The 26,759-nt window shown below is 46.0% G+C and overlaps 1 protein-coding gene and 8 non-coding genes across 12 annotated transcripts in view; all 9 read right to left on the bottom strand.

Moving 5' to 3' along the window:
- Positions 1 to 26,759, bottom strand: part of LOC129183373 (voltage-dependent T-type calcium channel subunit alpha-1I-like) — a 279,439-nt gene that overhangs the window by 33,766 nt on the left and 218,914 nt on the right. For all 4 annotated transcript variants that reach the window (XM_054780521.1, XM_054780519.1, XM_054780520.1 and 1 more), the window contains one exon: positions 3,488 to 3,621. In XM_054780521.1, the coding sequence (XP_054636496.1) occupies positions 3,488 to 3,621 (134 nt within the window). The remainder of the gene's footprint in view (positions 1 to 3,487; positions 3,622 to 26,759) is intronic.
- Positions 9,593 to 9,665, bottom strand: trnar-ccu (transfer RNA arginine (anticodon CCU)). The gene has a single exon. It is a non-coding gene; the product is annotated as a tRNA-Arg (tRNA).
- Positions 10,927 to 10,999, bottom strand: trnar-ccu (transfer RNA arginine (anticodon CCU)). Its single transcript has one exon. It is a non-coding gene; the product is annotated as a tRNA-Arg (tRNA).
- Positions 12,277 to 12,349, bottom strand: trnar-ccu (transfer RNA arginine (anticodon CCU)). The gene has a single exon. It is a non-coding gene; the product is annotated as a tRNA-Arg (tRNA).
- trnar-ccu (transfer RNA arginine (anticodon CCU)) lies at positions 14,274 to 14,346 on the bottom strand. Its single transcript has one exon. It is a non-coding gene; the product is annotated as a tRNA-Arg (tRNA).
- trnar-ccu (transfer RNA arginine (anticodon CCU)) lies at positions 15,624 to 15,696 on the bottom strand. Its single transcript has one exon. It is a non-coding gene; the product is annotated as a tRNA-Arg (tRNA).
- trnar-ccu (transfer RNA arginine (anticodon CCU)) lies at positions 18,274 to 18,346 on the bottom strand. Its single transcript has one exon. It is a non-coding gene; the product is annotated as a tRNA-Arg (tRNA).
- trnar-ccu (transfer RNA arginine (anticodon CCU)) lies at positions 19,624 to 19,696 on the bottom strand. The gene has a single exon. It is a non-coding gene; the product is annotated as a tRNA-Arg (tRNA).
- trnar-ccu (transfer RNA arginine (anticodon CCU)) lies at positions 21,621 to 21,693 on the bottom strand. Its single transcript has one exon. It is a non-coding gene; the product is annotated as a tRNA-Arg (tRNA).

Genomic DNA, 26,759 nt, shown 5'->3' with positions numbered 1-26,759 from the left:
ATGAACCGCAAGTAGAGTGGCCAGTTACCCTCAAACTAACCATCAAACTGCCGCCCAGCTCGCTTGTTAATTACCACCAGCTGCCGTTTCATTAGCGCATCACCCACGGGTCCGCTCGGTGCTCCCCGGGCAGGATAAAGGGCAGAGGGGGGATGCTGAGGAGGGCAGCCAAGATTAAGTGAGATTGCTGTAATTAGCCTTTATCCTCTTTGAGTCAAAGTTAAGAGAAAGCGTTTGAGCCAAGAGAGCGCGTGCAGAAGGAAGTAAGCAGAATATCAAGTGTGACTTCATGCAGGGAGAAGAGCTAGACATGTGAAACGAGTGCTTCTCAGCAGGAAAGGACCAGCAGCCTTTTTGTTTTGCAAAGGTCTCTGATTCCTTGTTCACTTTGGAAAAAACAATTTATGGTATCTGTCAGCCATGCTTGTTCATGTGGTTGTTTGAGAAATGTCATGAAGATTTCAGGCCAATATCTACAATACTGTACCTCTAAAGTTGAACTGCAATCATGCCTGACTTTAAAGGAAAACTGCACTTTTTTTAGCTAAAAAGAGGCAGCTAAGTATGCATGTAATGGGACGCACCTATTCCGCCTAAAGCCTGACAAAACCTCCAAAAGCCGCCAACAATGGTCCATTTACATAATGTGACCTGCACATTAACTAAGCTACAGCGGCATTGTTGTTATTACTGTGATTAACATTGTTACAGCAAAGAACTACGTTACTGGTGTAGTGACACCTCGCCACACCACACCGGGTAGCTACTAGATGGCTAGCGACTAGCTTCACCACATACTCGCTCACAGCACATCAGCGCCGCACTCACAAGGCCTTGCGCCACGACCGAAAGATATTGGAGCTGCCACCACTGCTGCTGTGTTTTTCTTTCTGAGTTTGGAAAAGTTAACGCTAGCTGTAGCGTTCCTTTCTATGTTTCTATGTGAAATGCAAGAAAGGAGGTTCCAGTAAAGCTAAAAATGACCAAAATACAGCCAAATAATGTAAGTATTACATGCTATCATGAATGTACCTGTTACTATAAAAGAGAAAGACGTGTGTTCCATCCATCCATTTTCCTCCACTTATCCGGGTCCGGGTCGCGGGGGCAGCAGTCTCGGTAGGGAAGCCCAGACTTCCTGGTCCCCGGCCACGTGTTCCAGCTCCACCTGGAGGACACCAAGGCCTTCCCAGGCCAGCTGTGAGACATAATCCCTCCAGCGTGTCCTTGGTCTTCCTCGGGGCCTTCTCCCAGCTGGGCATGCCCGAACACCTCACCAGAGAGGCCTCCAGGAGGTATCATGACTAGATGACCGAGCCACCTCAACTGGCTCCTCTCGATGTGAAGGAGCAGTGGAAGGAGCTCTTCCGTGAACCACCACCTTACCGTGGTGGAGGGGTTTGAGTGCCCGAGTGATCCTAGGCGCTATTTTTTTCTGGGGCTATATGCCTCTATTAGGGTCTCCCAAGGTAAACAGGTCCTAGGTGACAGGCCAGACCAAGAGTGATTCAGAAGATCTTATGAATAAAAGCAAGAGGCGGGACCGCACCTCGCCTGGACGTGGGATACTGGGGCCTCACCCTGGAGCCAGGCCTGGGGGAGGGGCTCGCAGGCGAACGCCTGGTGATCGGGCCTTCAACCGTGGGGCCCGGCCGGGCCCAGCCCGAAGAGGCCACACGGGATCTCTCCTCCGTAGACCCACCACATGCGGGGACCAGCATAAGGGTCCGGTGCAATGTGTTTTGGGTGGTGGTCGAGGGTGGGCGCCTGGCCGACCTAGTCTTCGGTGGCCAAATCTGGTTCTTGGGACAAGAAATGACATGTGTGTTTATATTTCATTTATTTATATTTATTATCATTCATTTATTTATCATTTATTTATTTATATTTCATTTGTTTATATTTATTTTCATAAGGATTGCGGAGGATGGGCAGAATTCCCCAAAAACTTCACTTTTCCTATAAGCGAGAGCTTGGTTTAGCGAGCGGACTCCACCGCAATACACTTTATGTCCTCACTTGTTGTCAAAGTTAAATATAGATAACTGTTTACTATTAATAGTGCTTAATTTCTATGGCTTCTATGGCAGACACTTTTGTCTCTGTTGATTTAGAATAATAAGGAGTTGCTACAGTCTTCTTCTCAAGTATCCATAGCCCCTCTGACATAGCCTGTGATTTTTCCAGATTGTTGGAATTTCCCTGACAATACGCCACCTTCAGAGGTATTATTGTTTTGATTACGTATTATACTATTGTGATTATACAATTGTGTGTAATAATAAAGTATCTCTGCTATTGGCTGCCGAGCAGTCCAGGGTGTACCCCGCCTCTCGCCCGAAGTCAGCTGGGATAGGCTCCAGCATGCCCCCGCGACCCTAATGAGGATGAAGCGGTATAGAAAATGGATGGATGGAATAAAGTATCTATCTATCTATCTGACTGTTATCTATCATATCCATTCGTGACAACGTTAAGTAGGAGATGTCACCCAGATAAGTCCCACAATCCCTGGTTTAGTTGCGATCAGCAGCCTGGTCCGACTTTCGACAGTCCTTGAATGCACCAGCTAGCACGCTGCACAGATGTGCATATTTGTTCAGTGCACAACCTCAAGTTAATTCACGCTAGCACACTGCCTATTACCACACACATCAAACAGCGACGTTGTAATCTTCTCTCCGAAAAACAAACTCCATGCTTATAGTGGTGGATGATAGGTCTGTATTCATTTTGTGCGGTCCTGTCTTAGTTTTACACAATACATAATAAATAAGATAAATTAGATCACTATACTGTACGAAGACCCTCCTTCCCCGCTTCCCCACTCACCACGCCCATCCACCAGGGATTTGTGGAAAAACAAGCCAGTCTGTGGATCCAAAAAGGTTGGGGACCACCGCTTTAGGTCACTGGGGCTCTCTTCAGCCCCATACAATAGGTCAGAGTGGAACCAGTCCAATCTTTGTCTCAAGTATTGATTGGGGTTCCAAGCAGCATAGTTGGGTACCTAAAGGGGCAGGGTGAGAGTATAGCTATGTGGCAATATCACAATTTGCTGAGAAAGGGTGAGGTGGGTAAATGTTACATTCACTGCTCTGACGTGTCCATTCTGTAGGACTAAGGCATGAGGCTTGAAGGCTTTAGAATCAACTGCACTTTGGGCATAGAGAAAACCTTAGAAACACAAACCCCAGGTGGGACTCACAATCGCTGGCTTAGCAGGACCACACCTTATCCATTTGGCCACTGGGGCCCATGCAACCTATTGCATAATAGGTTTCAAACAGAAGGAAATAGAGGACCTTCCCATTTGGTTAACAATAGGAACATGCCAGACTTGTGAGCGTCATAAAGCCACTGACGACATTGATTTGGAATGTCATTTACGCTTTAAAAGTCTTTGTGTGTACCCCACTTTAGTCGAAAGCTGCTGATTTGAAAATGAAGTGTGTGTGTGTGTGTGTTTGTGTGTGTGAGTGTTTACCTCGTGCTATCCTGAGCACCCTCATGATCCTGATGATGGTGGGGTTGATGGGCAGGGACGCATTGATCTCAATCTCCTCCAGTGTGATGCCCATCACTGACAGCAGTACAATGGCCAGGTCCAACTGGTTCCACCTAAACACCACCCCCCCACACACACACACAGTAGTATTCACTTGGTCATCATTGGAAGAAGTGCAACCATGTGAATTGTGTGCCTTATCTTGGTTTGAGGTTCAGCAATTCTTGGCTGTGCAAACCATTCTCTCTGTGTTATGTTAATTCTCCAATGAATATTAATGTTCTACACTAACTTCATGCATCATTTGCATGATTTTCCCACCAGTGACTTGGCAGCCCATTGCACCTGAGGGCCGGCTGCTCCCTTTGATGAATATTTATGTCAATACGAGAAGACCGCTTTCAATCCCACAGAGGCTGGAGGACCATTACCTTTTACCTTCATTCCTACATCTGGTGCCATTTGAGAGCTCAATAACAAATGTGTGTGTGTGATAAAAACCATGTACAATGCTGGCAGGTCCAGCTAATGTGGGCGTATGGAGGTCAGGAGGAACTCCAGCATGAGAAAGCAGTGATGTCTGTGGGCACAACAGTTACATATACAAATCATCTGAATCATTTACTACCTCCTCCAATGAGATTATGTTTGTGTCAATGATGGTTTGTCAGCAAAACTATGGTCAAACTCAAGTACTCGAAGATTAGCATAGAACCTGTGGAGGTGTGCAGCTTCTCCCCAAGAAAGAACCCACAACATGTAATGTTCTGTTGTTGTATGTTTGGATCACTGGTGTGAGTTAGCAGGATTACCCAAAAAATAAATATCCTATTTTCATGAAACTTGTAGAAGGTACATAGGCCAAGAAAAAAATAGAAAATATACGTACTCTGAATCAAAATTTTAAGACCAGTGAACGTGGTGGGATTGTTAAAGTGAACTAGGCTGTTCATCAGCTGATCAAAAGTTTAAGATCTCTTGATTGCGAAAGCAAAAAAACTTTTTCTCTTTGAACGTGGTGGGATTGTTGAGCTGCATAGTCACTGCGCTACTGCTGAGATTGGACACAGGAAGACAGTCATTTCAAACTTCTTCCAAGATCCTGAGGGTTATGGAGCAAAAAAGTCAATTGGTGGACCCGATTGGCTGTCCGTCAAGAAACGGCACCATCCTCAGCTCAAATGAGGATTGTTACTGGTGTCGAGTACAGTCCAGTAACGATCAGACGGCATTTTTAAAAACTTTTAAAAAGTTAAAGGTCTTCAAAGGCCTTGTCTCCTTCAACGCCACAAAATTTCCCGTTTGGAATTTGAACGAGAGCACCAAACATGGGACATTGAAAGGTGGAAGAAAGTTTTATTCTCTGATGAGAAAACATGTAACCTTCATGGTCCTGATGTCTTCCAACGTTACTGGCATGAGAAGGAGATCCCACCTGATATGTTTTCCACGCACAGTGGAGGGGGCTGCTTTTACCTTAAAAGGAATACTAGAGCTTCAGGTTGTGCAGGAGCGTCAAACGGCAGTTATCTATGTGCAGATGTTGCAGGAGGCATCTCTCATGACTGAAGACCCTCGTCTGTGTGGTAATGACTGGCTTTTTCAACAGGACAATGCTGCCGTTCACAATGACCGCCTGACCAAGGACTTCTTCAGAAAAATAAGCTTACTCTTTTGGACCATCCTGCATGTTCCCCTGATCTAACTCCAACTGAGAACATTTGGGGAACGATGGCAAAGGAAGTTTACAAAAATGGACATCAATTCCACACAGTGGATGCCCCCCGTGAAGCCATCATCACCAGCGTCACTAGGCTCCTGGAAACACTGGCATCAAGCATGCTCAAACCCATTTTTCAGCTGATTAACAAGAATGGCTCAGCTACTCATTACTGACTCCTTTTTCCAAAGTTTTCTACTTTTCTCATTATTTTTAGATGTTGGCTTAAACTTTTGATCAACTGATGAGCAGCTTATTTCACTTTAATGCTCATTTTTTTTGTCTCTACTTAAAACCTCCTCAAGATCCAACAGTGCAAAATGTAAAATCTTGCAATTTTTAGTATCTTGCTAGTACCCGAGGTGGGACAACACTTGTATAAACTGGAAATGCCACAAACCAGAGAGTGTTCAACAGGTAATACTGAAAATGCAATGATACTGAAGTACTATAAAGCCCCCAGATGTGACTTGAACTCACAACTGCTGGTTTGGGATAACAATGCCTTATTCATTAGGCCACTGAAGTAGCATTCATGGATGGTACCTACGCAAATGTTCATTATCTCTGCCTGAAAGAGGCTTCAAATTCAACTCCTGCCGGTAGGAGTGCAAATCTTTGAGCCACAACCATATATTTAGTTTGGTAAATACAATACCGAAGAAGATTTTCCACCCTGAATGAGACTCGAACCTACGATCCCAGTAGGGCCCGACTGGGATCGTGGGATGAAAGATCACCTCTTTCATCCCTCTCGCTTCTCTAACAAGTAGAACAACCCGGTAGAACCTTCTTCTAAAGTATCCATAACCACAGAATATTGAGACTGAGTCGCTCCAACTACACTCTTTTGAAAGTAGTACCTGAAAAACTTGTATAAACTGGAAATGCAGGATCATACTTAAGTTCTGCACACTCCCCAGAGGGGAAACCCAAATTCCTGGATCAGTAGGCCAGTGGCGTACCAACCAGACCACTAGGGTACACAACTGTAACAACACTTATACACAAGTCATATTTTTTTGCTGTTTAGTGCAAAACTTTACTTTTTGGGAACTTCATGTTCTTCCACAGTCTTGTCCCAGATTATATTTCTGTAGTGGAAATAGAGGAAGTAATATGCACCACACAACATACAGTAAACATGCTGAAAATTGGGTCACCAAACTGATCGAAAACACATGAAGTGCAATAGTTAGGGATGGGTGGCAAATGTAGTGATGTATGATGGTGTTGTTGTTTCAGACATATTTAACAAGTTAGGTTACATCACGTGGTTACATTTGCACAATTCAACATGTCAAAAAACGAGTGGAAAGAAGATGCTGACAATACATTCACACCATACATTTTACATGTTGCATTATGCATTATGTCATTTGCATTTTGTTCTCTTCCTGTGTGTGAAGAAAGGTGTTAAAAAGTATATATCAAAAACCAAATAGGAGTAGGAGTAATGACACTATGAACCTTCTGCAGTGTTAAAGAAAAAGGAAAAAAAAATGATTCAGGTGTAATCTATGTTATTCTTGAGTTGTTACTGATGACTTTGAGCTGCATCCAACCACACTTTTTCAAAGCCTTATTTTCCCCCAGATAGTTATTTGGCATAAATGTCACAGACCTGGAATTGGTGGACCAAACCAGCCAGACAACACTCCACCTTTGGAGGTAGTACTCAGGGACCCCACCTACAGTATGTAAATGCTCATGATCGCTGCCTGAAAGAGGCTTTACAGCACATGTGTCAAACTCGTGCCATGGAGGGCCGAGATGCTGCAGGTTTTCTCTCCAACCAGTTTCTTCAGCAGGTGATTTAATTGATGAGCTCCTTCCCTCAAACCGAAGGTGGCTGGAAAGAAAACCTGCAGTGTCTCAGCCCTCGGTGGCACGAGTTTGACACCCCTGCTTTAGAGTCAACTCTTGTTGGTGAGAGTGGAAATCACAGGCTGGTAAAGGCCGATTCTGAAGTCTAAACCATAATTTTGGCTTAGTACATACAAGACTAAAGTAAAGTTTAAACCCCTGATAGGACTCAAAGCTACAATCCCTGCCTTAGGAGGCTACTGGGGCCTCCAGTTTGCTTCTCCAACAAGCCAAATAAACTGGTAGAACTTTCTTCCCAGTAACTGAGCTGGTAAGCACACCTCTCTGAAAATGCTACAACTAGAGTTGTTCTACAGTGAACACTGCAAATAAAGGGACATCAAGGTAAGTGTAACACCCCAGATAGAACTCGAACCTACAATCCCTTGCTTAGGAAGCCAGTGCCTTCTCCATTAGGCCACTGGGGTGTTCTGATGTCACTTGAAAGCGTAGAAGAGCAACAGAGCAAATGATGGCAGTTTTGCTTGTGCTGGTGGTCTTCCAACAAGCAAAACAAACTGCAGTTAGAATCTTCATGAGGCCACTGCCAGAAAAGAACCAGAACTGGTTGAAGCTTCTCCCCTAGTGTCTTTGGTCCCTTTGGTGGGAGTATAGACCACAGGTGCAACCATAATTTTGGCTTGGTAGATAAAACACTAAAGTAATCTTTCAACCACAGATGGGACTTGGAGCTGCAATCCCTGCCTTAGGAAGCCATTGGGACCTCCTCTTTGCTTCTCCAACAAGCAAAATAAACTGGTTATTTTTCTTATGAAGTATCGAAGCTTGAAGGAAACCTGTATGAATTGGAAATGCCACAAAATGAGAAACGTTTAACAGTGAACACTGCAAAAATTGAAGGTCCATAACCAGAGACCAGACTGGAATTAAACCTACAGTCCTTGTCTTAGGGCGCCAGTGCCTTATCCATTAGGCCACTGGGGCTCTCCAATGTCTTTTGACAGCGTTGAAGAGCAACAAAGCAAGTGATGACAGTTTTCTCTGTGCTGGTGGTCATCCACAAAGCAAAACAAACTGCATTTGAAAGCCTAATGAGGCCACTCCCAGAACAGAACCACAACTGGTACAAGCTTCTCCCCTCGTATCTTTGGTCCATTTAACAGATCTTTTTTTTCCCAAATGCTTGTTTGGCATCAAAGTGGGTAGGACGCCTGTGAGAATTTAAAATGCGATGAAATGGGTTTCGTCAAACAGTAAACACTGCAAATGTATAAAAATGTATGTTCCACACACACCCCTGGAAGGACCTGAAGTGACAGCTCTTGCTTTTGTAGACCAGTGCCTGATTCATTCGGGAACTGGGGATTTCTGATGTCCTTTGAAGGCGTTGAAGAGTAACAAAGCAAGTGATGGCAGGTTTGTTTATGCTGTTGGTCATCCAAAAAGCAAAACAAAATGCATTTGAAAGCTTCATGAGGCCACTCCCAGAAAAAAACACAACTGGTACAAGCTTCTCCCCTAGTATATTTGGTCCATTTAACACAATTTTTTTTCCCAGATGCTTGTTTGGCACAAATGGTACAAGCATGGAATTGGTGGACCAAACCACCCAGAAAACACTCCACCTTCGGAGGTAGTATTCAGGGATTGCGCCTGTGCAAATGATCAGGAGCTCTGCCTGAAAGAGGCTTTAGATTCAATTTCTTTTGGTGGGAGTGTAAACCACAGGCATAACCATAATTTTGGCTTGGTAGATACAATACTACATGAAAGTAACGTTTAGCACAGATGGGACTCGTAGTTACAACACCTGCCTTTGGTGTCCAGTGGGGCCTCCTGTTTGCTTCTCCAACAAGCAAAAAAAAAATGGTAGAACTTTCTATTCAAGTAGCCAATGCCTTATCCATTAGGCCACTGGGGCTCAGCTATGTCTCTTGACAGCGTTGAAGAGCAACAAAGCAAGTGATGGCAGTTTTCTCTGTGCTGGTGGTCATCCACAAAGCAAAACAAACTGCATTTGAAAGCTTCATGAGGCCACTCCCAGAAAAGAACCACAACTGGTCTAAGCTTCTCCCTTAGTATATTTGGTCCATTTCACACAACTTTTTTCCCAGATGCTTGTTTGGCATAAATGGTCCAAGCATGGAATTGGTGGACCAAACCAACCAGACAACACTCCACCTTCGGAGGTAGTATTCAGGGATTGCGCCTGTGCAAATGATCAGGAGCTCTGCCTGAAAGACGCTTTAGATTCAATTTCTTTTGGTGGGAGTGTAAACCACAGGCATAACTATAATGTAGGCTTGGTAGATAAAATACTACATGAAAGTGACGTTTAGCACAGATGGGACTCGTAGTTACAACACCTGCCTTTGGTGTCCAGTGGGGCCTCCTGTTTGCTTCTCCAACAAGCAAAAAAAATTGGTATAACTTTATTTTCAAGTAGCCAAGCGGGTAAGACACCTGTAAGAAGAGGAAGTACTACGAAATGGGAATTGTCAAACAATGCAAATGTATAGACATTCATTTTCCACACACACCCCAGATAGGACTTGAACCTACAATCCCTGGCTTAGGAGGCCAGTGCCTTATCCATTAGGCCACTGGGGCTTCCCATTGCGCTTTGATGGCGTTGAAGAGCAACAAAGCAAACTGCATGCAAGCTTCATGAGGCCACTCCCAGAAAAGAACCACAACTGGTCTAAGCTTCTCCCTTAGTATATTTGGTCCATTTCACACAAATTTTTTCCCAGATGCTTGTTTGGCATTAATGGTCCAAGCATGGAATTCGTGGACCAAACCACCCAGACAACACTCCACCTTCGGAGGTAGTATTCAGGGAAGGCATCTGTGCAAATGATCAGGAGCTCTGCCTGAAAGACGCTTTAGATTCAATTTCTTTTGGTGGGAGTGTAAACCACAGGCATAACCATAATTTTGGCTTGGTAGATACAATACTACATGAAAGTAACGTTTAGCACAGATGGGACTCGTAGTGACAACACCTGCCTTTGGAATCCAGTGGGGCCTCCTGTTTGCTTCTCCAACAAGCAAAAAAAATTGGTTTTACTTTCTGATCAAGTATCCAAGCGGGTAGGACACCTGTAAGAAGAGGAAGTGCCACAAAATGAAAATTGTCAAACAATGCAAATGTATAAACATCCATATTCCACACAAAAACACACCCCAGAAAGGACTCAAACCTACAATCCCTGGCTTAGGAGGCCAATGCCTTATCCATTAGGCCACTGGGGCTCAGCTATGTCTCTTGACAGCGTTGAAGAGCAACAAAGCAAGTGATGGCAGTTTTCTCTGTGCTGGTGGTCATCCACAAAGCAAAACAAACTGCATTTGAAAGCTTCATGAGGCCACTCCCAGAAAAGAACCACAACTGGTCTAAGCTTCTCCCTTAGTATATTTGGTCCATTTCACACAACTTTTTTCCCAGATGCTTGTTTGGCATAAATGGTCCAAGCATGGAATTGGTGGACCAAACCAACCAGACAACACTCCACCTTCGGAGGTAGTATTCAGGGATTGCGCCTGTGCAAATGATCAGGAGCTCTGCCTGAAAGACGCTTTAGATTCAATTTCTTTTGGTGGGAGTGTAAACCACAGGCATAACTATAATGTAGGCTTGGTAGATAAAATACTACATGAAAGTGACGTTTAGCACAGATGGGACTCGTAGTTACAACACCTGCCTTTGGTGTCCAGTGGGGCCTCCTGTTTGCTTCTCCAACAAGCAAAAAAAATTGGTATAACTTTATTTTCAAGTAGCCAAGCGGGTAAGACACCTGTAAGAAGAGGAAGTACTACGAAATGGGAATTGTCAAACAATGCAAATGTATAGACATTCATTTTCCACACACACCCCAGATAGGACTTGAACCTACAATCCCTGGCTTAGGAGGCCAGTGCCTTATCCATTAGGCCACTGGGGCTTCCCATTGCGCTTTGATGGCGTTGAAGAGCAACAAAGCAAACTGCATGCAAGCTTCATGAGGCCACTCCCAGAAAAGAACCACAACTGGTCTAAGCTTCTCCCTTAGTATATTTGGTCCATTTCACACAAATTTTTTCCCAGATGCTTGTTTGGCATTAATGGTCCAAGCATGGAATTCGTGGACCAAACCACCCAGACAACACTCCACCTTCGGAGGTAGTATTCAGGAAAGGCATCTGTGCAAATGATCGGGTAACTTTTGGATACTACCACAGATGGGACTCGTAGTTACAATACCCACTTGGAAGTACAGTGGGGCCTCCTGTTTGCTTCTCAAACATTCCATTCCATTCCATCCATTCCATTTTCCTCCACTTATCCGGGTCCGGGTCGCGGGGGCAGCAGTCTCAGTAGGGAAGCCCAGACTTCCCGGTCCCCGACCACCTCCTCCAGCTCCACCGGGAGGACACCGAGGCGTTCCCAGGCCAGCTGTGAGACATAATCCCTCCAGCGTGTCCTAGGTCTTCCCCGGGGCCTTCTCCCGGCTGGGCATGCCCGAAACACCTCACCAGGGAGGCGTCCGGGAGGCATCCGGACTAGATGCCCGAGCCACCTCAGCTGGCTCCTCTCGATGTGAAGGAGCAGCGGCTCTACTCTGAGCTCCTCTCGGATAACCGAGCTCCTCACCCTGTCTCTTAGGGTGAGTCCCGCTACCCTACGAAGAAAACTCATTTCAGCCGCTTGTATCCGCGATCTCGTTCTTTCGGTCATGACCCAAAGCTCATGACCATAGGTGAGGGTGGGAACATAGATCGATCGGTAAATTGAGAGCTTTGCCTTCCGGCTCAACTCTCTCTTCACCACGACGGTCCGGTACAGCGACCGCATTACTGCAGACGCTGCGCCGATCCGCCTATCGACCTCACGCTCCAACCTTCCCTCACTCGTGAACAAGACCCCGAGATACTTGAACTCCTCCACCTGGGGCAGGACCTCATTCCCAACCCGAAGGGAGCAATCCACCCTTTTCCGACTGAGAACCATGGCCTCGGATTTGGAGGTGCTGAGTCTCATCCCAGAAGCTTCACACTCAGATGCAAACCGTCCCAGTAAACGCTGCAGGTCACAGCTCGATGAGGCCTGCTTCTCAAACAAGCAAAAAAAATTGGTATAACTTTATTTTCAAGTAGCCAAGCGGGTAAGACACCTGTAAGAAGAGCTACGAAATGGGAATTGTCAAACAATGCAAATGTATAGACATTCATTTTCCACACACACCCCAGATAGGACTTGAACCTACAATCCCTGGCTTAGGAGGCCAGTGCCTTATCCATTAGGCCACTGGGGCTTCCCATTGCCCTTTGATGGCGTTGAAGAGCAACAAAGCAAACTGCATGCAAACTGCATGCAAGCTTCATGAGGCCACTCCCAGAAAAGAACCACAACTGGTCTAAGCTTCTCCCTTAGTATATTTGGTCCATTTCATACAACTTTTTTCCCAGATGCTTGTTTGGCATAAATGGTCCAAGCATGGAATTGCTGGACCAAACCACCCAGACAACACTCCACCTTTGGAGGTAGTATTCAGGGATTGCGCCTGTGCAAATGATCGGGAGCTCTGCATGAAAAAGAGGCTTTAGATTCAATTTCTTTTGGTGGGAGTGTAAACCACAGGCATAACCATAATTTTGGCTTGGTAGATACAATACTACATGAAAGTGACGTTTAGCACAGATGGGACTCGTAGTTACAACACCTGCCTTTGGTGTCCAGTGGGGCCTCCTGTTTGCTTCTCCAACAAGCAAAAAAAAAATGGTAGAACTTTCTATTCAAGTAGCCAAGCGGGTATGACACCTGTAAGAAGAGGAAGTGCCACGAAATGGGAATTGTTGAACAATCCAAATGTCGAGACATTCATGTTCCACACACACCCCAATTAGAACTTGAAACTATAATCCCTGGGTTAGGAGGCCAGTGCCTTATCCATTAGGCCCCTGGAGCTCCCCAATGTCCTTTGACGGCGTTGAAGAGCAACAAAGCAAACTGCATGCAAACTGCATGCAAGCTTCATGAGGCCACTCCCAGAAAAAAACACAACTGGTCTAAGCTTCTCCCTTAGTATATTTGGTCCATTTCACACAACTTTTTTCCCAGATGCTTGTTTGGCATAAATGGTCCAAGCATGGAATTGGTGGACCAAACCACCCAGACAACACTCCACCTTCGGAGGTAGTATTCAGGGAAGGCATCTGTGCAAATGATCAGGAGCTCTGCCTGAAAGACGCTTTAGATTCAATTTCTTTTGGTGGGAGTGTAAACCACAGGCATAACCATAATTTTGGCTTGGTAGATACAATACTACATGAAAGTAACGTTTAGCACAGATGGGACTCGTAGTGACAACACCTGCCTTTGGAATCCAGTGGGGCCTCCTGTTTGCTTCTCCAACAAGCAAAAAAAATTGGTATAACTTTCTGATCAAGTATCCAAGCGGGTAGGACACCTGTAAGAAGAGGAAGTGCCACAAAATGAAAATTGTCAAACAATGCAAATGTATAAACATCCATATTCCACACAAAAACACACCCCAGAAAGGACTCAAACCTACAATCCCTGGCTTAGGAGGCCAATGCCTTATCCATTAGGCCACTGGGGCTCAGCTATGTCTCTTGACAGCGTTGAAGAGCAACAAAGCAAGTGATGGCAGTTTTCTCTGTGCTGGTGGTCATCCACAAAGCAAAACAAACTGCATTTGAAAGCTTCATGAGGCCACTCCCAGAAAAGAACCACAACTGGTCTAAGCTTCTCCCTTAGTATATTTGGTCCATTTCACACAACTTTTTTCCCAGATGCTTGTTTGGCATAAATGGTCCAAGCATGGAATTGGTGGACCAAACCAACCAGACAACACTCCACCTTCGGAGGTAGTATTCAGGGATTGCGCCTGTGCAAATGATCAGGAGCTCTGCCTGAAAGACGCTTTAGATTCAATTTCTTTTGGTGGGAGTGTAAACCACAGGCATAACTATAATGTAGGCTTGGTAGATAAAATACTACATGAAAGTGACGTTTAGCACAGATGGGACTCGTAGTTACAACACCTGCCTTTGGTGTCCAGTGGGGCCTCCTGTTTGCTTCTCCAACAAGCAAAAAAAATTGGTATAACTTTATTTTCAAGTAGCCAAGCGGGTAAGACACCTGTAAGAAGAGGAAGTACTACGAAATGGGAATTGTCAAACAATGCAAATGTATAGACATTCATTTTCCACACACACCCCAGATAGGACTTGAACCTACAATCCCTGGCTTAGGAGGCCAGTGCCTTATCCATTAGGCCACTGGGGCTTCCCATTGCGCTTTGATGGCGTTGAAGAGCAACAAAGCAAACTGCATGCAAGCTTCATGAGGCCACTCCCAGAAAAGAACCACAACTGGTCTAAGCTTCTCCCTTAGTATATTTGGTCCATTTCACACAAATTTTTTCCCAGATGCTTGTTTGGCATTAATGGTCCAAGCATGGAATTCGTGGACCAAACCACCCAGACAACACTCCACCTTCGGAGGTAGTATTCAGGAAAGGCATCTGTGCAAATGATCGGGTAACTTTTGGATACTACCACAGATGGGACTCGTAGTTACAATACCCACTTGGAAGTACAGTGGGGCCTCCTGTTTGCTTCTCAAACATTCCATTCCATTCCATCCATTCCATTTTCCTCCACTTATCCGGGTCCGGGTTGCGGGGGCAGCAGTCTCAGTAGGGAAGCCCAGACTTCCCGGTCCCCGACCACCTCCTCCAGCTCCACCGGGAGGACACCGAGGCGTTCCCAGGCCAGCTGTGAGACATAATCCCTCCAGCGTGTCCTAGGTCTTCCCCGGGGCCTTCTCCCGGCTGGGCATGCCCGAAACACCTCACCAGGGAGGCGTCCGGGAGGCATCCGGACTAGATGCCCGAGCCACCTCAGCTGGCTCCTCTCGATGTGAAGGAGCAGCGGCTCTACTCTGAGCTCCTCTCGGATAACCGAGCTCCTCACCCTGTCTCTTAGGGTGAGTCCCGCTACCCTACGAAGAAAACTCATTTCAGCCGCTTGTATCCGCGATCTCGTTCTTTCGGTCATGACCCAAAGCTCATGACCATAGGTGAGGGTGGGAACATAGATCGATCGGTAAATTGAGAGCTTTGCCTTCCGGCTCAACTCTCTCTTCACCACGACGGTCCGGTACAGCGACCGCATTACTGCAGACGCTGCGCCGATCCGCCTATCGACCTCACGCTCCAACCTTCCCTCACTCGTGAACAAGACCCCGAGATACTTGAACTCCTCCACCTGGGGCAGGACCTCATTCCCAACCCGGAGGGAGCAATCCACCCTTTTCCGACTGAGAACCATGGCCTCGGATTTGGAGGTGCTGAGTCTCATCCCAGAAGCTTCACACTCAGATGCAAACCGTCCCAGTAAACGCTGCAGGTCACAGCTCGATGAGGCCTGCTTCTCAAACAAGCAAAAAAAATTGGTATAACTTTATTTTCAAGTAGCCAAGCGGGTAAGACACCTGTAAGAAGAGCTACGAAATGGGAATTGTCAAACAATGCAAATGTATAGACATTCATTTTCCACACACACCCCAGATAGGACTTGAACCTACAATCCCTGGCTTAGGAGGCCAGTGCCTTATCCATTAGGCCACTGGGGCTTCCCATTGCCCTTTGATGGCGTTGAAGAGCAACAAAGCAAACTGCATGCAAACTGCATGCAAGCTTCATGAGGCCACTCCCAGAAAAGAACCACAACTGGTCTAAGCTTCTCCCTTAGTATATTTGGTCCATTTCATACAACTTTTTTCCCAGATGCTTGTTTGGCATAAATGGTCCAAGCATGGAATTGCTGGACCAAACCACCCAGACAACACTCCACCTTTGGAGGTAGTATTCAGGGATTGCGCCTGTGCAAATGATCGGGAGCTCTGCATGAAAAAGAGGCTTTAGATTCAATTTCTTTTGGTGGGAGTGTAAACCACAGGCATAACCATAATTTTGGCTTGGTAGATACAATACTACATGAAAGTGACGTTTAGCACAGATGGGACTCGTAGTTACAACACCTGCCTTTGGTGTCCAGTGGGGCCTCCTGTTTGCTTCTCCAACAAGCAAAAAAAAAATGGTAGAACTTTCTATTCAAGTAGCCAAGCGGGTATGACACCTGTAAGAAGAGGAAGTGCCACGAAATGGGAATTGTTGAACAATCCAAATGTCGAGACATTCATGTTCCACACACACCCCAATTAGAACTTGAAACTATAATCCCTGGGTTAGGAGGCCAGTGCCTTATCCATTAGGCCCCTGGAGCTCCCCAATGTCCTTTGACGGCGTTGAAGAGCAACAAAGCAAACTGCATGCAAACTGCATGCAAGCTTCATGAGGCCACTCCCAGAAAAGAACCACAACTGGTCTAAGCTTCTCCCTTAGTATATTTGGTCCATTTCATACAACTTTTTTCCCAGATGCTTGTTTGGCATAAATGGTCCAAGCATGGAATTGCTGGACCAAACCACCCAGACAACACTCCACCTTTGGAGGTAGTATTCAGGGATTGCGCCTGTGCAAATGATCGGGAGCTCTGCATGAAAAAGAGGCTTTAGATTCAATTTCTTTTGGTGGGAGTGTAAACCACAGGCATAACCATAATTTTGGCTTGGTAGATACAATACTACATGAAAGTGACGTTTAGCACAGATGGGACTCGTAGTTACAACACCTGCCTTTGGTGTCCAGTGGGGCCTCCTGTTTGCTTCTCCAACAAGCAAAAAAAAAATGGTAGAACTTTCTATTCAAGTAGCCAAGCGGGTATGACACCTGTAAGAAGAGGAAGTGCCACGAAATGGGAATTGTTGAACAATCCAAATGTCGAGACATTCATGTTCCACACACACCCCAATTAGAACTTGAAACTATAATCCCTGGGTTAGGAGGCCAGTGCCTTATCCATTAGGCCCCTGGAGCTCCCCAATGTCCTTTGACGGCGTTGAAGAGCAACAAAGCAAACTGCATGCAAACTGCATGCAAGCTTCATGAGGCCACTCCCAGAAAAAAACACAACTGGTCTAAGCTTCTCCCTTAGTATATTTGGTCCATTTCACACAACTTTTTTCCCAGATGCTTGTTTGGCATAAATGGTCCAAGCATGGAATTGGTGGACCAAACCACCCAGACAACACTCCACCTTCGGAGGTAGTATTCAGGGAAGGCATCTGTGCAAATGATCAGGAGCTCTGCCTGAAAGACGCTTTAGATTCAATTTCTTTTGGTGGGAGTGTAAACCACAGGCATAACCATAATTTTGGCTTGGTAGATACAATACTACATGAAAGTAACGTTTAGCACAGATGGGACTCGTAGTGACAACACCTGCCTTTGGAATCCAGTGGGGCCTCCTGTTTGCTTCTCCAACAAGCAAAAAAAATTGGTATAACTTTCTGATCAAGTATCCAAGCGGGTAGGACACCTGTAAGAAGAGGAAGTGCCACAAAATGAAAATTGTCAAACAATGCAAATGTATAAACATCCATATTCCACACAAAAACACACCCCAGAAAGGACTCAAACCTACAATCCCTGGCTTAGGAGGCCAATGCCTTATCCATTAGGCCACTGGGGCTCAGCTATGTCTCTTGACAGCGTTGAAGAGCAACAAAGCAAGTGATGGCAGTTTTCTCTGTGCTGGTGGTCATCCACAAAGCAAAACAAACTGCATTTGAAAGCTTCATGAGGCCACTCCCAGAAAAGAACCACAACTGGTCTAAGCTTCTCCCTTAGTATATTTGGTCCATTTCACACAACTTTTTTCCCAGATGCTTGTTTGGCATAAATGGTCCAAGCATGGAATTGGTGGACCAAACCAACCAGACAACACTCCACCTTCGGAGGTAGTATTCAGGGATTGCGCCTGTGCAAATGATCAGGAGCTCTGCCTGAAAGACGCTTTAGATTCAATTTCTTTTGGTGGGAGTGTAAACCACAGGCATAACTATAATGTAGGCTTGGTAGATAAAATACTACATGAAAGTGACGTTTAGCACAGATGGGACTCGTAGTTACAACACCTGCCTTTGGTGTCCAGTGGGGCCTCCTGTTTGCTTCTCCAACAAGCAAAAAAAATTGGTATAACTTTATTTTCAAGTAGCCAAGCGGGTAAGACACCTGTAAGAAGAGGAAGTACTACGAAATGGGAATTGTCAAACAATGCAAATGTATAGACATTCATTTTCCACACACACCCCAGATAGGACTTGAACCTACAATCCCTGGCTTAGGAGGCCAGTGCCTTATCCATTAGGCCACTGGGGCTTCCCATTGCGCTTTGATGGCGTTGAAGAGCAACAAAGCAAACTGCATGCAAGCTTCATGAGGCCACTCCCAGAAAAGAACCACAACTGGTCTAAGCTTCTCCCTTAGTATATTTGGTCCATTTCACACAAATTTTTTCCCAGATGCTTGTTTGGCATTAATGGTCCAAGCATGGAATTCGTGGACCAAACCACCCAGACAACACTCCACCTTCGGAGGTAGTATTCAGGAAAGGCATCTGTGCAAATGATCGGGTAACTTTTGGATACTACCACAGATGGGACTCGTAGTTACAATACCCACTTGGAAGTACAGTGGGGCCTCCTGTTTGCTTCTCAAACATTCCATTCCATTCCATCCATTCCATTTTCCTCCACTTATCCGGGTCCGGGTCGCGGGGGCAGCAGTCTCAGTAGGGAAGCCCAGACTTCCCGGTCCCCGACCACCTCCTCCAGCTCCACCGGGAGGACACCGAGGCGTTCCCAGGCCAGCTGTGAGACATAATCCCTCCAGCGTGTCCTAGGTCTTCCCCGGGGCCTTCTCCCGGCTGGGCATGCCCGAAACACCTCACCAGGGAGGCGTCCGGGAGGCATCCGGACTAGATGCCCGAGCCACCTCAGCTGGCTCCTCTCGATGTGAAGGAGCAGCGGCTCTACTCTGAGCTCCTCTCGGATAACCGAGCTCCTCACCCTGTCTCTTAGGGTGAGTCCCGCTACCCTACGAAGAAAACTCATTTCAGCCGCTTGTATCCGCGATCTCGTTCTTTCGGTCATGACCCAAAGCTCATGACCATAGGTGAGGGTGGGAACATAGATCGATCGGTAAATTGAGAGCTTTGCCTTCCGGCTCAACTCTCTCTTCACCACGACGGTCCGGTACAGCGACCGCATTACTGCAGACGCTGCGCCGATCCGCCTATCGACCTCACGCTCCAACCTTCCCTCACTCGTGAACAAGACCCCGAGATACTTGAACTCCTCCACCTGGGGCAGGACCTCATTCCCAACCCGGAGGGAGCAATCCACCCTTTTCCGACTGAGAACCATGGCCTCGGATTTGGAGGTGCTGAGTCTCATCCCAGAAGCTTCACACTCAGATGCAAACCGTCCCAGTAAACGCTGCAGGTCACAGCTCGATGAGGCCTGCTTCTCAAACAAGCAAAAAAAATTGGTATAACTTTATTTTCAAGTAGCCAAGCGGGTAAGACACCTGTAAGAAGAGCTACGAAATGGGAATTGTCAAACAATGCAAATGTATAGACATTCATTTTCCACACACACCCCAGATAGGACTTGAACCTACAATCCCTGGCTTAGGAGGCCAGTGCCTTATCCATTAGGCCACTGGGGCTTCCCATTGCCCTTTGATGGCGTTGAAGAGCAACAAAGCAAACTGCATGCAAACTGCATGCAAGCTTCATGAGGCCACTCCCAGAAAAGAACCACAACTGGTCTAAGCTTCTCCCTTAGTATATTTGGTCCATTTCATACAACTTTTTTCCCAGATGCTTGTTTGGCATAAATGGTCCAAGCATGGAATTGCTGGACCAAACCACCCAGACAACACTCCACCTTTGGAGGTAGTATTCAGGGATTGCGCCTGTGCAAATGATCGGGAGCTCTGCATGAAAAAGAGGCTTTAGATTCAATTTCTTTTGGTGGGAGTGTAAACCACAGGCATAACCATAATTTTGGCTTGGTAGATACAATACTACATGAAAGTGACGTTTAGCACAGATGGGACTCGTAGTTACAACACCTGCCTTTGGTGTCCAGTGGGGCCTCCTGTTTGCTTCTCCAACAAGCAAAAAAAAAATGGTAGAACTTTCTATTCAAGTAGCCAAGCGGGTATGACACCTGTAAGAAGAGGAAGTGCCACGAAATGGGAATTGTTGAACAATCCAAATGTCGAGACATTCATGTTCCACACACACCCCAATTAGAACTTGAAACTATAATCCCTGGGTTAGGAGGCCAGTGCCTTATCCATTAGGCCCCTGGAGCTCCCCAATGTCCTTTGACGGCGTTGAAGAGCAACAAAGCAAACTGCATGCAAACTGCATGCAAGCTTCATGAGGCCACTCCCAGAAAAAAACACAACTGGTCTAAGCTTCTCCCTTAGTATATTTGGTCCATTTCACACAACTTTTTTCCCAGATGCTTGTTTGGCATAAATGGTCCAAGCATGGAATTGGTGGACCAAACCACCCAGACAACACTCCACCTTCGGAGGTAGTATTCAGGGAAGGCATCTGTGCAAATGATCAGGAGCTCTGCCTGAAAGACGCTTTAGATTCAATTTCTTTTGGTGGGAGTGTAAACCACAGGCATAACCATAATTTTGGCTTGGTAGATACAATACTACATGAAAGTAACGTTTAGCACAGATGGGACTCGTAGTGACAACACCTGCCTTTGGAATCCAGTGGGGCCTCCTGTTTGCTTCTCCAACAAGCAAAAAAAATTGGTATAACTTTCTGATCAAGTATCCAAGCGGGTAGGACACCTGTAAGAAGAGGAAGTGCCACAAAATGAAAATTGTCAAACAATGCAAATGTATAAACATCCATATTCCACACAAAAACACACCCCAGAAAGGACTCAAACCTACAATCCCTGGCTTAGGAGGCCAATGCCTTATCCATTAGGCCACTGGGGCTCAGCTATGTCTCTTGACAGCGTTGAAGAGCAACAAAGCAAGTGATGGCAGTTTTCTCTGTGCTGGTGGTCATCCACAAAGCAAAACAAACTGCATTTGAAAGCTTCATGAGGCCACTCCCAGAAAAGAACCACAACTGGTCTAAGCTTCTCCCTTAGTATATTTGGTCCATTTCACACAACTTTTTTCCCAGATGCTTGTTTGGCATAAATGGTCCAAGCATGGAATTGGTGGACCAAACCAACCAGACAACACTCCACCTTCGGAGGTAGTATTCAGGGATTGCGCCTGTGCAAATGATCAGGAGCTCTGCCTGAAAGACGCTTTAGATTCAATTTCTTTTGGTGGGAGTGTAAACCACAGGCATAACTATAATGTAGGCTTGGTAGATAAAATACTACATGAAAGTGACGTTTAGCACAGATGGGACTCGTAGTTACAACACCTGCCTTTGGTGTCCAGTGGGGCCTCCTGTTTGCTTCTCCAACAAGCAAAAAAAATTGGTATAACTTTATTTTCAAGTAGCCAAGCGGGTAAGACACCTGTAAGAAGAGGAAGTACTATGAAATGGGAATTGTCAAACAATGCAAATGTATAGACATTCATTTTCCACACACACCCCAGATAGGACTTGAACCTACAATCCCTGGCTTAGGAGGCCAGTGTCTTATCCATTAGGCCACTGGGGCTTCCCATTGCCCTTTGATGGCGTTGAAGAGCAACAAAGCAAACTGCATGCAAGCTTCATGAGGCCACTCCCAGAAAAGAACCACAACTGGTCTAAGCTTCTCCCTTAGTATATTTGGTCCATTTCACACAACTTTTTTCCCAGATGCTTGTTTGGCATAAATGGTCCAAGCATGGAATTGGTGGACCAAACCACCCAGACAACACTCCACCTTCGGAGGTAGTATTCAGGGAAGGCATCTGTGCAAATGATCAGGAGCTCTGCCTGAAAGATGCTTTAGATTCAATTTCTTTTGGTGGGAGTGTAAACCACAGGCATAACCATAATTTTGGCTTGGTAGATACAATACTACATTAAAGTAACTTTTACCACAGATGGGACTCGTAGTTACAATACCCACTTGGAAGTACAGTGGGGCCTCCTGTTTGCTTCTCAAACAAGCAAAAAAAATTGGTATAACTTTATTTTCAAGTAGCCAAGCGGGTAAGACGAGGAAGTGCTACAAAATGGGAATTGTCAAACAATGCAAATGTACAGACATTCATTTTCCACACACCCCAGATAGGACTTAGGAGGCTTAGGAGGCCAGTGCCTTATCCATTAGGCCACTGGGGCTTCCCATTGCCCTTTGATGGCGTTGAAGAGCAACAAAGCAAACTGCATGCAAACTGCATGCAAGCTTCATGAGGCCACTCCCAGAAAAGAACCACAACTGGTCTAAGCTTCTCCCTTAGTATATTTGGTCCATTTCACACAACGTTTTTCCCAGATGCTTGTTTGGCATAAATGGTCCAAGCATGGAATTGCTGGACCAAACCACCCAGACAACACTCCACCTTTGGAGGTAGTATTCAGGGATTGCGCCTGTACAAATGATCAGGAGCTCTGCCTGAAAGACGCTTTAGATTCAATTTCTTTTGGTGGGAGTGTAAACCACAGGCATAACCATAATTTTGGCTTGGTAGATACAATACTACATGAAAGTAACGTTTAGCACAGATTCAAGATTCAAGATTCAAGAGAGTTTTATTGTCATGTGCATGGTAAAACAGCAGTTATACCATGCAATGAAAATCTTATTCTGTTCATTCTCCCAAGAAAAGAAAGAAAACAAATGAAAGAATAAGAACATAAGAAACATAAACACAAACATATATACCAATAAATTAAGCAACAACAACAGACGAGACATTAATACAAGTAAATAATACAAATAAATAAATAAATAAAGTGCTATGAGTGTGTGCGTGTGTTGCGTGCGGCGTGTGCGAGTGCTTCGTTGAGGAGCCTGATGGCCTGTGGGTAAAAACTGTTTGCCAGCCTTGTGGTCCTGGACTTCAAACTCCTGTAGCGTCTGCCTGACGGTAGGAGTGTGAATAGTGAGTGTTGTGGATGTGTGCTGTCCTTGATGAGGTTGTGTGTTCTTCGTAGGACTCTAGATTTATAAATGTCTTGCAGTGTGGGGAGGGCTGCCCCAACAATGTTCTGTGAGGTCTTGATCACCCGCTGGAGTGCCTTCCTATCACGTGTTGTACAGTTACCGTACCAAACAGTGATGGAGGCGGTAAGGACACTTTCGATAGTGCATCTGTAGAAGCAACTCAGGATTGTGGTGGACATGCCAAATTTCCTCAGTCTTCTCAGGAAGTACAGTCTCCTTTGGGACTTCTTCAGAATTTGTTGGGTGTTGTGAGACCAGGTGAGGTCCTCGCTGATGTGTGTGCCAAGGAACTTGAAGGTTTTCACCCTCTCCACCTCAGTCTCATCAATAAACAGGGGTCTATGCGGCTCCTTTTCCCTTGTTCTTGGGTCGATGATCATCTCTTTAGTCTTATCTGTATTGAGAAGGAGATTGTTATCACGACACCAAGCTATGAGGTCCGCCACCTCTCTTCTGTATGATGTTTCAACACCACCAGTGATCAGTCCGATGACTGTAGTGTCATCTGCAAATTTAATGATGCTGGTGTTGTTCTGGGAGGCCACGCAATCGTAGGTGAAGAGCGTGTAGAGGAGTGGACTCAGCACACACCCCTGTGGGGTCCCAGTGCTCACAATTCTTGAGCTGGATGTGCGGTTGTGGACTCTGACTGACTGGGGCCTGCCTGTGAGAAAGTTAAACACCCAGTTACAGAGGGAGGGAGACAGGCCAAGTGTGAGGAGCTTATCTGTGAGTTTGTGGGGGCTGACTGTATTGAATGCAGAGCTATAGTCTATAAATAGCATTCTGACGTATGTGTCCTGGCCCTGTAGGTGAGAAAGGGCTGTGTGGATGGCAGTGTTGACTGCATCATCCGTGGACCGGTTCTGGCGATATGCAAACTGTAGAGGGTCCACGGTTGCCGCCGGGATGCTCTTTTTGATGTGGGTCATGACTAATCTTTCAAAGCACTTCATAACAATAGGAGTGAGTGCTATAGGGCGATAGTCATTCAAGCAGGTCACGTTGCTCTTCTTGGGTACGGGCACTATGGTGGTGGACTTAAAGCAGGTCGGTACAGATGCTTGTGCAAGCGACAGGTTAAATATGTCAGCAAGCACATCAGCTAGCTCTGATGAGCAAACCCGAAGTGCACGTCCTGAGATGTTGTCTGGCCCTGCTGCTTTTCGTGGGTTTGTTTTGTTTAGAACCCTGCGCACATCAGCTGATGTCACCATGAGAGGTGAGTCCTGTGTGCTCCCCAGGTTCAGCCACCCTCTCTGCTCATCAGGAGTTTGGGTATCAAAGCGGGCATAGAACTCGTTCAACTCATCAGGAAGTGTGGTTTGGCTGGACGTGGCTACGCTACTCTGCTGTCGATAGTCTGTGATGTGCTGGAGCCCCGCCCACATGCGCCGAGGGTCTGAGGTGGAATAGTAGCCCTCCAGCTTCTGTCTGTACTGCCTCTTGGCCTCCCGTATGGACCTCCTCAGGTCATATCTGGCCTTTTTGTAGTCATCAGCGGTGCCCATGACAAATGCAGTCGAACGAGCACGTAGCTTAGCCCTTACATCACAGTTCATCCACTGTTTTTGGTTAGGGTATTTTCTGTAATACTTGGTGGTGGTAACAGTCTCTATGCATGTGCTAATGTAGCCAGTAACAGCAGAAGCATATTCATCCAAATCAACAGTACAATCTTCCCTCCCCGCTGCAGTTTTAAACACATCCCAGTTTGTGCAGCCAAAGCAGTCCTGAAGTACTTGATCAGTTTCTTCATTCCATACTTTAACTGCTGTACGTACAGGGGGAGCTTTTTTAAGAAGTTGTCTGTATGTTGGATAAAGGAATATAGAGATGTGGTCAGCCTTTCCAAAGTGGGGTCTTGGAACAGCCTTCAAAGCACCTTTCATGTTGCAGTAGACTTGGTCCAGGATGTTATTTTCCCTTGTGGGAAAGCTCACATGCTGGTAATATTTGGGGAGGACAGTCCTGAGGTTACAGTGGTTGAAATCGCCAGATATAATAAATACAGCGTCTGGGTGTTTGGTCTCGTGTTTATCAATGATGTCATGCAGGAGGCCTAGTGCATTAGCAGTGTTAGCTCGTGGTGGGATGTAAACAGCAGTTAAATACACAGCGCTAAACTCACGAGGCAAATAAAAAGGTCTGCATTTCACCATCAGCAGCTCAATGTCCTGCGAGCAGTGCTTTTCCATCGTCTGTACGTCTGTGCACCACCGTTTGTTTACGTAAACACAGACGCCGCCACCTCTGTGTTTACCAGACGCTAAAGTCCGATCTCCCCGGTAAGCAGCAAATGATTCCAACTGGATCGCCGAGTCCGGTATATCCTCCGTCAGCCAGGTTTCTGTGAAGGTGAGGACACAGCATTCCCTGATCTCACGTTGAGCTGTAATCCTTGCTCGTAGTTCGTCCATCTTGTTTTCAAGAGAGCGGACGTTGGCTAGCAGCAGGCTTGGTAGCGGTGGCCTCGTCGCTCTAGCTTTTAGCCTAGCATGCAGGCCGGCTCGCTTGCCTCGTTTACGCCTCGGATGCTTTGCTCGCCGGGTATTCAGCTCACCAGGTCCGCAGGCTGCTGCGTTCTCCCGGCGCAGAAGAAAGGCAAAGTCTGAGAGGCTAAATGAAGGTTCATGGTGAACCCTGCCGATGTTCAAAAGTGTCTCTCTGTTGTAATGTACTGCGTGAGTGTGTTGAATGTCCAAAATGAACAATAAAATAGCAAAAAATAGAAAAACACGGGAGAGTGTCACAGAGACGTCTGCCACGGAGGGCGCCATCTTTGAAACCTTGAAACTTTGAAAGATGGGACTCGTAGTGACAACACCTGCCTTTGGAATCCAGTGGGGCCTCCTGTTTGCTTCTCCAACAAGCAAAAAAAATTGGTATAACTTTCTGATCAAGTATCCAAGCGGGTAGGACACCTGTAAGAAGAGGAAGTGCCACAAAATGAAAATTGTCAAACAATGCAAATGTATAAACATCCATATTCCACACAAAAACACACCCCAGAAAGGACTCAAACCTACAATCCCTGGCTTAGGAGGCCAATGCCTTATCCATTAGGCCACTGGGGCTCAGCTATGTCTCTTGACAGCATTGAAGAGCAACAAAGCAAGTGATGGCAGTTTTCTCTGTGCTGGTGGTCATCCACAAAGCAAAACAAACTGCATTTGAAAGCTTCATGAGGCCACTCCCAGAAAAGAACCACAACTGGTCTAAGCTTCTCCCTTGGTATATTTGGTCCATTTCACACAACTTTTTTCCCAGATGCTTGTTTGGCATAAATGGTCCAAGCATGGAATTGGTGGACCAAACCAACCAGACAACACTCCACCTTCGGAGGTAGTATTCAGGGATTGCGCCTGTGCAAATGATCAGGAGCTCTGCCTGAAAGACGCTTTAGATTCAATTTCTTTTGGTGGGAGTGTAAACCACAGGCATAACTATAATGTAGGCTTGGTAGATAAAATACTACATGAAAGTGACGTTTAGCACAGATGGGACTCGTAGTTACAACACCTGCCTTTGGTGTCCAGTGGGGCCTCCTGTTTGCTTCTCCAACAAGCAAAAAAAATTGGTATAACTTTATTTTCAAGTAGCCAAACGGGTAAGACACCTGTAAG

Source organism: Dunckerocampus dactyliophorus, chromosome 6 (genome assembly GCF_027744805.1).
Source record: "Dunckerocampus dactyliophorus isolate RoL2022-P2 chromosome 6, RoL_Ddac_1.1, whole genome shotgun sequence".
Taxonomy (NCBI): domain Eukaryota; kingdom Metazoa; phylum Chordata; class Actinopteri; order Syngnathiformes; family Syngnathidae; genus Dunckerocampus; species Dunckerocampus dactyliophorus.
Note: the sequence above shows the minus strand (reverse complement) of the source record. Positions and strands in the feature narration are given on the sequence as shown.